General features: G+C 39.9%; 1 protein-coding gene across 5 annotated transcripts in view; it reads left to right on the forward strand.

Annotated features, from left to right (window-relative positions):
- The window catches only part of ZNF106 (zinc finger protein 106), a 59,907-nt gene that overhangs the window by 13,449 nt on the left and 33,563 nt on the right, over window positions 1-12,895 (forward strand). For 3 of the 5 annotated variants that reach the window (XM_029911492.1, XM_029911493.1, XM_029911494.1), the window contains 6 exons: window positions 1,644-3,788; window positions 4,773-5,418; window positions 7,188-7,257; window positions 8,681-8,835; window positions 8,931-8,991; window positions 9,346-9,714. In XM_029911492.1, the coding sequence (XP_029767352.1) occupies window positions 1,644-3,788; window positions 4,773-5,418; window positions 7,188-7,257; window positions 8,681-8,835; window positions 8,931-8,991; window positions 9,346-9,714 (3,446 nt within the window). The remainder of the gene's footprint in view (window positions 1-1,643; window positions 3,789-4,772; window positions 5,419-7,187; window positions 7,258-8,680; window positions 8,836-8,930; window positions 8,992-9,345; window positions 9,715-12,895) is intronic. The other 2 variants (XM_029911495.1, XM_029911496.1) reach the window with 1 other exon arrangement.

The raw sequence follows: 12,895 nt of genomic DNA on the forward strand, positions 1-12,895 counted from the left end.
CCCCCCCCCCAGGTCAGGGGTCCCGGCCATAGGCCCTGCTCAGCCCGCTGCTGGCCTAGGTGAACAGAACCCCAGGCTGGCAGCGAGCTTAGCAGGCTGGTGGTGTAAGATCAGCATTTTAATTTAATTTTAAATGACGCTTCTTAAACATTTTGAAAACCTTGTTTACTTTACATACAATAGTTTAGTTATATAATATAGACTTATAGAAAGAGACCTTCTAAAAATGTTAAAATGTATTACCGGCATGCGAAACCTTAAATTAGAGTGAATAAATGAAGACTCGGCACACCACTTCTGAAAGGTTGCCTACCCCTGATCTGGGCAATCTGAGTGCTGTCTCATTTTTGGTTCCACCAAAGGGTGAAGATTTGGAGAGTGCCACCTCATTTTCCCCAGTCCGACCCCAAAAGATAACAAATCAAATTAATTACAGATTAAATAGTACAGTATAGGTTGAGACTGCCATGTGATGGGACTTGAAAGGAAGAAGTTGTCTATCTTAGGTCATCTTTTCTGCAAGCAACTTTGCTAAGTATTGGTTAGCTATTTTTGTAACCTACCAAATTCTTATTACAATGTTTTCTGCCTATTAATAAATTGTGACTCTTGAAATGCCAGAGAAAGCGTCGCATTTGACCTCCCCTCAGTGCATTTGCACCTTCCTTTCTTCCTGTTAACTCATCACTTCCTGCATTTCCTTCTCAACCCATATCTACACCACAATACATCAAATTTGTGTATATTTACATATGGGAAAAATACACCCCACAGTCCCCCCAAAAATGAAACTAACCTGACACTTGCTAACCATTGCATGCCTTGTATTTTGTATTTGTATTAAAGAAGCCCCTAGAGGTCCAAACCAAAATCGGAGGCCATGCTGCATCTTTTCCGCCCCCCCCTTCCTTTGTTCCTTCCTTGAAGTGCTTAAAATCTCTTACATGTTTATACTGTGCCTAGCACAATGTGACCCCAATCTTGGTTGGAGCATGTAGGTGATGTTGTAATACAAATAAGTAAATGATCCAAATGACGGCATGATAACTGACTGTTTGGAGAGGCCTTATGTGAATGAAACTTTTTTTTGGTCATGGTATAACTTGATGACACTTAAAATACTGATTTATTTTGCCACTCTTCACATCTGGTCTTAACTTAAATTTTTTTTTTTTTAAGGATTTTTTTTTTTTTTTTTGCTTGTTTGCTTTGTTTTTTAACTGTACCCAATAGAGGTGCAAGGGCTTTTTGAAGAGGTATTGTCAGTGTTTTCACTCGATGCAGGCTTTGTGGAAAAAACAAGAAAAGTTGGCTGTCTTAAGCAGACATCATTGCTAGAATGGATTAGGAAAGCAGTAAGAACTATGTTTTCTGCGCCAGAGGCAAAGTGCATAGCCATTTCCAGATGTTAGTAGTTTGGGAAACCAGTGTCCTGCCAAACAACCTGAACTTGCTATCCTATGCGGTGGTATCGTTACCTACCAGCCTGCTTTACGTCTAAGGCTTAATGTGTATATATTTATTCTGGCAGATTTTTAGATCATTTTGAATAGTTTGAGGCTTGTTACCTCTTTTACAAAACTGGGATAGATTGGGATATACTTTTCAGTCACTGAACAGACATATTTCCTTATGTCTTCTAGGCAAGTTGAAGCTTGCTGTAGAAACCAAGAAATAGAACCCGATGATAGGAGACCACAGAGAAGGCGAGAAGAAAGAGCTGTTTATAAAGACAGAGAAACTTATGATCCATCCTTGTGGCACCATCATGGCCCATCTCAGAGGGACTGGAAATGGGAAAATGATGGCTTTATGAATCCTAGACAAGGCAAATTCCCACATTCTATAAAGAACCCTAATGCAGACCGGCACTTCAGTGGTCCCAGGGGATGCTCGGGATGGCATCAAAATGGTTCTGCAGGCCTTTCAGGTCAACATGATAACCATGGGAATTCTGGAGGTGTTTGGCATCCAAATACAGGAGGAGAAATGTCAAAATGGTATCAAGATGTCAAAGGAAGAAATTCCAACTGGCATTCTGAAGGAACAGGTGACTTTTCTATTTGGCATTCTAAAAACTCAGCAAGAAACTGGAAATCCAATCCTCAGGGTGCCGATGGCTGGAATTTTGGTGGCACAGGGGACACACATCCACTGGAAAGAAATAGGACTGCAAATTCTAGTTCCCACACAGAAGATGGGAGTGTTGCATGGAAAAAAAACCCCATTAAATATAACCAGGAAAGGTATACACGGCAGTGGCAGGCGAATGACCAATTGGATTTTACTAGTGATAAACTCCCTCCAGTGGGGGCACTGGATTTCAGTATTTCTGAACAACCAGAGAGTAAAATGTCCAAGATGAATGGAAAGAGTGGCAGCACTTCCAAAGATAAAATTCATCGCTGGACTCCTTACCCCTCCCAGAAAGCTACAGACCAGCAGCCATGGTCTGAAGAGAATGTTCCTAAAACTTCAGAGAAAAAAGATTCTGTATCTCTACCTTTTCTCGAGACACCCATGAAAGGGATGGATCTTGAAATAGATACAACAAGCCTCCCAAAACTGATAACGTGGGAAGAGACCCTTTTAAACCACACCTGTTACAAGGCCACTGCTGACCAACTTGAATCTTGCAAGGTGAATGCAGACTGCCCCAGTGGAGGAAGACCTGACCAAGAGGAGGGCAGAAGTAACAGGATGCCATCACTGAAATCCCCTCTCCTGGTTATTCCAGACATGAAGTTATCTTCCCAAAAGCAAGATCCAAAGAATCTCTTGAAAAATGTCAAGCTTCTATTATCCTCATCCCCTGGAGAACTCCAGAACCATTCGAATGCACTAAACTTAGAAACTAACCATTCCTCTTCTTATGTATCCAAGTTGCGCAGTGCTTGTAGCTTAAGAGGTAGCAGAGATGTGCTTGACAGAAATCAGAGACAGCCTATTGATAGCCTAAGTGAAGAACTACGAAAAGCCAAAGAAGAGTTGCAATCCAATCTTTCTCTGCAAAATCCTTACTTAAGTTCATACAGAGATACAGAGAGTGATCTAAATGGTGGTCGGAATATAGAGGAACCCAGGAAAGGTTCTTCAAAGACTAATGAGCTTAGAGTTGATACATTAGAGGATGTAAGTGAAGAGTGTGAAAAGGCTGAAGCAAGGGTTGAAAAGCTACGTCCTTTTATTAATACTTGTTCACCGTGTGACCCTCAGGAGTGTGAACATGCTACCACCAGAAAGGAAGGTGACATAGAAGCCTCAGGCAAACCTCCCGATTCAAGTATTATAACTGAGAAGCAAAAAGATTTTGAATTTCAAATGGAGTCAGTGAACCCATCAAGCCTTCAAAACAATTTAAGTGATGAGTTGAAAACCTCTCAGGAAGGGAAAGGTGAAGATCCTATCAAATCAAATCATCATTTTGATATGGAAGTCTTTGAAAATAGTTTAGATCATGAACTGCAAAAAGGAGGTGGTGGCCAACCTTCAGGCCCTCTTCTTCCTGAATTAAGTAAACTTGGCCTCCCTGCTTCCCTCCAAAGAGATCTGACACGACATATCAGTTTGAAGAGTAAAGTTGGGGCACATCTTCCTGAGCCCAACCTCAACAATGCACGACGTATTCGAAATGTTAGTGGTCATCGAAAGAATGAGACTGAGAAGGAGTCTGGACTTAAACCAACCCTGAGGCAGATTCTTAGTGCATCCCGAAGAAACATAAACTGGGAACAGGTCATCCAGCAAGTAACAAAGAAGAAACAGGAGCTTGGCAAGGGTTTACCAAGGTTTGTAACCTTTTAACTTTCAAACATGGATCTTGTTATATCTGAGTCACTAGACTCTAAAGACTAGCATTTGAAGAACTGCAGAGATGAATTCTACCATACCATATTTGTGTCTGTCTGTCTATACAGACACACGTGCACACACTTCCCTGCTACTTCAAGCAAGAAGTTGATTCTGATCATCGTTTGACTAACAATTCAATACATATGACACTGGTAACATTAGGTTGTATTTTAAAGTTCTGTTAACTACAAACATGTATAGGTATAATATGAACAATACTTTAAATATATTGCCAGACCATTACTTGATTTTTTTTGCATGAGATCAAATACTGAGAAGTACTTGCATCATCACTGGCAAGTTGAATGCATCCCTTGCTGTAGTAATTCTATTTTTTTAAATTATTAGCAATTTGTACATTTAAAAAAAAATATAGTGATTCTCAATATCGTATACATTGAAACTGCCTTTAAACTTAATGTGAAGACAAGTATTTTCAGTCTATCTTGTAAATGCAACATCTTATTGTCTCATCAGTCTTAGAAGCAGGTAATTCTGTAATGAGTGTCTGAAAACTATAGTAGGTTTACTTATCTGTTTTAAAATTCTGTTTCAGATCTACCCTGTGTAAGAGGGTAGCGTGCTGCATTACAACTCCGACAAGAACTTCTGTACAGGTTTCTGACATCAAACTAAGAGGGCCAAATTGATCTTCACTTCACCCTAGAGCTAATGAAAATCCTGCTTTTGTGTTTGAAAATAATGTCATGGCTAAGCACTAGCTCAATAATGAAGTTATGCAGCTAGGGTCCTTCCTTTTTAGATTACACAAAAGGCAGCACAACACTGGTGTTGTCATCTTTTAGTCCATCAGTGTATACCTGGCTATATATTTAAAACAGATTTTTTTTTCCCCTAGATTTCTTTCAGTGCCTGTCTTCTGCTCTTATACATTTACAATGTTTTTTGTTTGTTTTTAGGTTTGGCATAGAGATGGTACCCCTTGTTCAGAACGAACAGGAAGGTCTTGATTTGGGTGAAGAACCTGAGCTGTCCAGCCTAGAAGGATTCCAATGGGAAGGGATTTCCATTGCAGTATCTGGATCAGCTAGGAAACGCAGCCTCTCCGAAAGCAGTGTTGTTGTGGACAGGACTGCTTCTGTTTATGGCTTCTTCAGTGACCAAGCCACAACAAAGGAAAGTGAGCAAAAGCAAATCATTCCAGCCTGCCATTCACATTTTATAGCACCTATATATAAAACAAGTGCTGCTAATGTGGCTGACTTCAAACAAGAGACATCTTCTCTCCCCTCATCACCATTCATGTCTGAAAGAACTGAAACTCTTATCAACGGAAGGAGACACAGCCTACATACGCCCTCTGATGTTACAAGCCTCACAGTATTTACCACTAAACAAGATCAGGAGAGCCCAGAATGTAGAATACCACTTCTTGAAAACAAAAATGCATTAGAGCTCACAGGAGAAGGAAACATTTTGGCTTCAAATGGAGCTTCAGTGCATGCAGGATCAAACTCTGTAGATGCAGCTACAGACAGCAGCTGTACATCTGGTACTGAGCAGAATGACAGCCAGGGAATTGGAAAGAAAAGAAGAGCAACTGGAGTAAGTGTAGTTCTGCATATCTTCAGGATATTAGCAATAGAAATGTTTCTCTTGTTGGTTGTCATTAAGATTAGGATTTAATCACTGGTATTTTTAATAAAAGTCATGGACAGGTCACAGGCAAGAAACAAAAAATCATGGCTCATGACCTGTCGATGACTTGTACCATAAATACCCCTGATTGAATCTTAAGAGGGGGTGCTTCCGGGCGGGTGTGTGGGGGAGCCCACTGCCGCTCCGGCCGCTGCTGGTTTTGGGAGGGAGCCCTGGGGGGCCCGCGGTTGCTCCAGTCGCCCTGGGATTGCTGCCAAGAGTGGGGTCGGGGCTTGTGGGCTTACCCCATTCCGCCCACCCGGCATTCCAGCCGACAGGAGCGCCGGGAGGGTGGAACGGGATAAGTCCCCATGCCCCGACCCCGCTCCCCAGCTGAAACGCCGGCGGACGGAGCGGGACAAGCCCCCATGCCCCGACCCCACTCTCCGGCAGGAGCGCTGGTCAGGCGGAGCGGGGCAAGCCCTCGCGCCCCGATCCCACTACGCCCCTCCCTCAACCAAGCTTCACAATCATCATTGGTGAGTACAGTATTAAATTGTTTTAAAATTATTTAAAACTTATGCTGTATATGTGTCTTTTGTCTGGCGAAAAAAATTTCCCTGGAAATGAACACCCCCCCCCCCCCCCCCCCTCCAATTTACATTAATTCTTATGGGGAAATTGGATTTGCTTAACATCATTTCACTTAAAGTAGCATTTTTCAGGAACATAACTATAACTTTAAGCAAGGAGTTACTGTATATTTATAGGCAAACTCTAATATTGGCCAGGACAAACACACTGATTCTTGGCAGGATAGATATCCAGTACTATATAATTGCAAATATTTTTTGTCCTCTTAGATTCAGAGTGTGTTTTAACTGACTTAAAAAAAAAATTAGACAAGGTGGATGAAAGATGCCTTTTATGATACTTCTAGCTCTTTTTAAGATTTACTGTGGTTTAAAGAATAGAAAACTGCCACTGCCCAGAACTTCTAGACTTGGCCTCCTGCCTCTGGAAATGAGTGTCTTCAATAGAATGCTGATCATGTTTCAGGACCTACTAGGAATGTTAAGCAACCATGGAACAATTGGTTTTCTGGTAATGCCTAGTTTTGTGGCTGAACATTAAAAAGAGAAATACACTTTTGTAGTAATGGTTGTCTTTAAAATTATGCCATGGAAGAAAAAATACATGGAATTTTTTTTTTTTTTTTTGTACCGTGTGCTCCAGTAATCTTGTCTGTGTTGGGCCTAATGACTCCTTCTGTGTATGTCCCTTTTTCATTTGAAACTTTATTTAGCATGGTATTTATCCCTTTCTAGATTATAACTGGTCTTATTTCCCCATACATGGTCTTATCACAGTAAACGACTTTAGACAGACATGAAGGAGAACATCTTGGCCAAGTCTACTTGATCGACTTGGCACCTGAGTACCTAGAGTGCTGTCTGCTGTAGTATTTCATTGTCTCCGGTGGAAGCAGGAAATTTATTTTTAGCTCCTTTCTCTTTTGAGAGGAGAGGCAATAAAGTATGAGTGAATGGTGTGTTAACAAAATTCATCTGCATATGTTCTCTCCTCTGGCTATAATCTAGACTTGCCTGGGAAAGACATGGTAGATATTTAAATTCTTATTGTAGCCCTAGACATTTGTAGGATGTAGACGTAAGTTTTTTTTAATTGTATTGTTCTAACTTTAATGAATGAACTTTTCTATTTATAACTTTTAGGAGGTATCATCTCCTGAAATCCCAAGTCTAGAAACAAAGAATAAAAGAAGGAGAATTAAAGGCAAAAAAGGTAAGTGATACCAGGTGTGTGTGGGAGGACACAGCATGAAGAGGTTATGAGTATATGCCAATGCTGCCTTGATAATAATTGGTTGTTAACAAAAGTTGGTTTGAGGCCTCTCTCCCCTTCATTGTGATTTTCGGTTTGCACTTCCCCCTCCTCCTCTCCCCCGGTGTCATGGCTGAACACTGCAAGGCCTGTGATACTCTGCTTATCCTACATGAACACTGCAGTTCTGTGGCTGACTGGGACATTGTGCTCACTAAAGGCATACAAAAGGGTGCCTGTGAAGATGTCAGCCAAGCTGTAACTGGATATTGACAGGTAGGTAATGTTGGGAGCAGAGCAAGAAAGTGAGAGTATTCTTGTTCTACTCCACCTCGTTGTGTAAGATGGCTTCCTTAGTCTGTTCTTGCTCTCACACAATCTTAAAATGTGAGCTATAATCTACTTTTGAAGCTTTTTTGATATTTCCTTTGTCTATAACGTGTAATGAAGTAAGTGTTACTGGGCTGAGTGCTAGCAAATGCAAAATTAAGAAGTATTTTTGTAAAACATTTTGCTGTTCCTTTGGAATCTTGTTCCAACACCTGAATGACATTTTCCATTTCACTGAGAGGACGGATGGCTTTGTTAAGGCATATGACTTGGAGTCAGGATGTCAGAGTTCTATTCCTGGTCCTGCACATTTTCTGTGTGATTTTTGGGGCATATCACTTAATTTTTCTTTGCCACAATTTTCTCAACTGTAAGAAGCAGATGAGACTTTCCTCGCATGAGTGTTGAGACGAAATTGATTGTAAAGAATGTTGATTTCATCAAATGGATAATAATGATCATAGCCTACCAGCAAGAAATTTTGTTCTTCTCACTGTCCTGCATTCCTCAAAAGATAAAGTCAGTTTCCATGATATGGCTGCTGCCCATATGGCTAAATGGGTGCTTTTTTTTTTTTTTTTGTCGTCATGTCAGGGAGATGGTAGCCAATTCTGATTACAGGATTTTTGGATCCAGATCATCATCATCATCCTCATGCTGATATATAGTCAGACTTCCCCACTTCGTCCGTCTTGCTAAGAAGCAGATGCAGCTGATGCCTGTCAAGTGAAGCATCTGCTTTGTTCCCTGTTGCGGAGACCTGGAGGACAAATAAGACTTCCTCCCAGAAAAATTCCAGGGAAATAGGGCCAAAAATGCCCCTTCTGTTGCATTCTCCTGCAGCCTTTTGACGGTCTCTCTGTTCTTCCAATCCTGCTTCCCCTCCTATTGGAGTACTGACTGACACTTCCAACTCATCATATGAGATTTATTGAGTTCATTGCTTAATGCTGTGATACAAAAAAGTCTACGACGATGTCTCCACAAAAGTGACCTGTTAAAATGAATTGTAAAACATGAGCTGCACTCTAAATGGTGCTTATTTCTCTTACAGAGCGTTCTCAGGTAGACCAGTTGTTGTCTATTTCCCTGAGAGAAGAAGAGTTGAACAAGTCACTGCATTGTGTGGATGACCGCCTCTTGCAGGCTCGGGCTGCTCTGCAGGCAGCCTATGTTGAAGTTCAACGATTCCTTGTATTGAAACAGCAGGTAACTGCAGGCTTTTTGTGCTGTCTGAACTAGAAATTAACAGCCTTCAGTTGTGCTTGATAGGGCTGATTGAATCACTTTTCCCACCCCCACAGATAACAATGGAGATGAGCGCATTGAGGAGTCAGAGAATTCAGATCCTGCAGGGGCTACAAGGTACTGAGATTTAACAAAATTGCAGCGCTAGCATTCTGACCTGTATTCTCTAAGCTTAAGCTTGTGTGCTGATCTTGTATTCAGTTTAACTTCGAATTTGCTCATGAAAGTTCAGGATAGGTTGGTACAACTTAGTAAGCTTCCCATAGCCAGTTTTGTTAGGCCATTCCTGTGTTGCACTGTAAAGCTTTCTACTATTCAGATTGGATGGCTTTTCAAGAGTGTCATGTAGTGGGCCCAGTAAACTCTTGATTGAATTTTTTTCCTTCTTGTCTCCATTTATTTCCTCTTGAGCTGTTAAAAACAAACTTCCCCAAACAGTTAATGTATGGGCATTTGCTCCTTCTTTTCTAGAAACCTATGAACCTCCTGAGAGGTCAGAACAGCTCACCTGCAGCATCTCAGATGAAAGAAGAATTAGCAGATCCGTGACAACAGCTGATCTAGCTCTTCCTCCTTCAGGTCACTTCTTCCCCCTTTTGGAGACTTCTTCATGTCTCTCCTCCCATACATCCCCTTCTGGTACTCCCTTGGGAGCCTCTCTCCGAGTGAGCACCCCTCCTGTGTTCCAAACCCTTAGTACTATCACAGCCAGCACTGTTCCTGATTTATCAATGCAAATTAAACAAGAACCTATGTCTCCAGAGCGTGGAGAAGAAAGTGTGAATACCGTCCTCCATGGCTCTGTGTGCACTCCACAAGCAGAATTGCAGCAGAAGGATGGTATGTTGGTTTATCTTCCTTTTAAAGACTAGTTTTGTGAGAATGGGGAAAACCACTTTGTTGAAAGAGTAAAAGTTATTTAGGCTTCAAACCTGTAAGCTACTCTGCATGGGTGAACCCCCATTGACTTCAGCCACGGTAATCATCTTGCAGAATTGGGGCCTTAATTTGTAACAGACTTAAGTTACCCTTTTTTTTTTTAATTTTATTGATTGGTTTAAATGCATATCACAGCTTCTAAAACTAAAGGCTTATACTTTTGTTTCAAAAGAAAAAATATAAAAGGCCAGGACTTGCATGCAACAGTCTCTTAAAAACGGTGTGTGCATATATAATATGGTGGCTAGTGAGATTGTATTTGCTTCTAGTCTGTATTGTAACTGGAAGCAGTACAGCACTGGTAGCCACCTACACAAGGCAAAAAGTGCTTAAGCAAGAGATTTAAACACACTTTTGGCCAAACTAAATTAAGGATCTTCTGGGCTTTCTGGATGAGTTCAAACGGGATTAAAAAACAAAAAATCCTCTATTACTCTTGAGTTGCAAGTGGGATTTAATAACTAGATTCAGAGATCACATAGTTAATACTACCCTCTTTCCATTGCTTGAAATCTGAATTACCGTGAGTGGTATTAAATTATTTTCATTATTCTCTGTATAGCCTTTATCCTGCCAACATATATGCTTAATTTTACTTGTGTGAGTGATCTCATTGAAATGAATGGGACTACTGAATTGAGTAAAGTTAAGCAAGTGTTTAAGTGCTAGCAGGATAAAGGTAATGTTTGTGAAATTGAAATCTGGAGTGTAGCTGGAATTACTGTGATAGATTGTTTTTAAAGTTTTTAAAACAAAATAGATGCATAAAAGCTCCTGAGCTCCAGTTTACTTTTGAAAGGGATTTAAGCCAAAGGAACCTAAATCCCACTCATTTTGTTTTTCCCCAATGAAATGTAGGCACTTTTCTGCAAATCTTAGCCTCAGTATCTACCTGGGCTAGGCTGGGGTGAAACACATACCTAACCAGTGTTTGACCTTTCTTCTCCCAATGAAAATTTCAGTGAAAGAAACATAGAAAAAAAACACAAGTTTTTTTGTTAAATTAAACATACTCTATGTTGTACTTCATAACCATATTTATTTCTCAAACATAAACCATACATTGTCCAAAGTAAAGCTTACAGTTTTGTATATAAAACAGAAGAGTCCATGGTCTAATTTTTTTGCACTTTCAGATTATTTTTTCCTGGTATGGATTCTTGTAGTTATTACATTTCTTATGTTCAACTATGTTGCATTAATGTGGATATATTTAATTCATTATATTTTCCTTTTACTTTTTCAATTCTAGCATCTAGTAGGGGACATGTAGGTCTAAAGATGTATAGAAAAAATATATCTAAGGCAAAGTATTGCAATCGTTAGTTTAAATTGCTTATATTGTTTTAATCTGAATGTGGTGGTCAGCCTAAAACAAGGGTGCCAACTGCCTTATCAAATTAAGTATTTGCCTTTCCATTTTTAATGGCTTAAGCAGTTAGTGATTTTTGTCATTTTGGGGGGCATCAAAGATGAACAGAGGACTGCTCTTGCATGAAGCTAATGTTGAGGAGCTGCTGGAGGGTATGGAACAGAGACTTAAGTGATTGCTGCGGCTGCAATGGCATAATGTGTCTCTTGCAGAATCTTCAAACTCAGTGCTCTTATTATGAGCTTCAATGACTTGTTTAGTGGCACAGTTCAAGTTAAAGAATTGGATTAAACTAATTTTCTACATTTTGAGATGAGCATCAATCTTGCTACTTGACTCGTTGCAATGCTTACATTTAACTTTAGAAGAATTGTTTTCATAACTTCAGTCCATTCAGTTGTATGCTTCCCACTACTTTCTTTTTTGGTACAAGTCTAAACTGTGGGTTGGTATTTGATAGTCCAAATTAATATCTGTTTGCAATATTGATTAGTTTTCACCACACTCACACACACACCCCCACACTCTCTCTCTCTCTTAAAATGAGCAACGGCCACCTCGTGAATTCAACACTGGCAAAAATGCAATGACCTAACTCATTTTACAGAGATTCGCCAGTGGATATCTTGCCCACTTTCCGTAGATTTATATCTAGCATTCCAAATTCCCCCAAAATTCAGCTCCACATCCTTGTCTCTTTAACATGCAGATGAGTTGAGTTGATTCCACTCAGCTATGCGCCTCTCTCCAACCTCCCTTCACCTCCTCTTTAGGAAGTTCTCTAACACCTGTATTTTCCTAATAGGTATAGCAAGCATCTTGATTTCATCAAGCCCCATTTTAAAATAGCTAGTTTTTTATTCACAGTGTAAATTAGAAAACTGTTTGTTTAAAAAAACAAAAAAACCTTTCAATGATAAATATGTAGTGACAAAAGGTTAAAAAAAAATGGCAGGAATCAGAACACTGATAAAACCAGTTGAGGTTTTTTCTCCACTGGGGTGGTTGAATGGGAGTAGGCACCTTAGCTTCTACCAGTTATATCTAGGATGTGAATTTAACCATTTGCATGCATTCCTGCCACCCCAATGTTCTAATTTGATATGGTCACAACTGTTTAAAGCTTGCTTAAATATTTGTTTGTTCTGCCTAGCTGTGGATCTAAGAGCATCCATGTGTATATCGGCAGTGGTCAAAAATAACTTAAATTGCTCAGAAAAATAGCTTTTCATTAATTTGGTAAGTATGCTCTCTTCTCAGCAATTGCCTGAAGGGAAGCCTTAATTATAAAATTAGAAAGCCTGGGATGGCCAATTGGAGCACATTTAAAGTAGAATAATTTAAAGGGTCATCCCAGAGAATCAGATGTGTACCATCTTGTGTCTGACTGAAAACTGTCAACTTTTCAGGAAGGTTGCAGAAGCTTTAACTCACCTTTTTCCAAGAGATTTCTAAAGAGAAATATTTTTGTAATGTTGTTAGCATATCCTTTCTGGCAAGAGCCTGTCCCATGGGGCATGAATAGGGATTGTTGGAATTAATAGTAGTATTTGACATTATTAATATGGGAGACTAGCAGACTCTGATTTAACCATAAATTCCTTTATTAAATCCAAAGGTCAAATGGTATTTTATACAGTTGCTCTAAACATGCCTAACTGTCTAAAAATAAGCAGTCACTGCACACAATACAATAACAAAGTATTCATG

Source organism: Terrapene carolina, unplaced genomic scaffold, assembly GCF_002925995.2.
Source record: "Terrapene carolina triunguis isolate 2854851 unplaced genomic scaffold, T_m_triunguis-2.0 Scaffold96, whole genome shotgun sequence".
NCBI lineage: Eukaryota > Metazoa > Chordata > Testudines > Emydidae > Terrapene > Terrapene triunguis.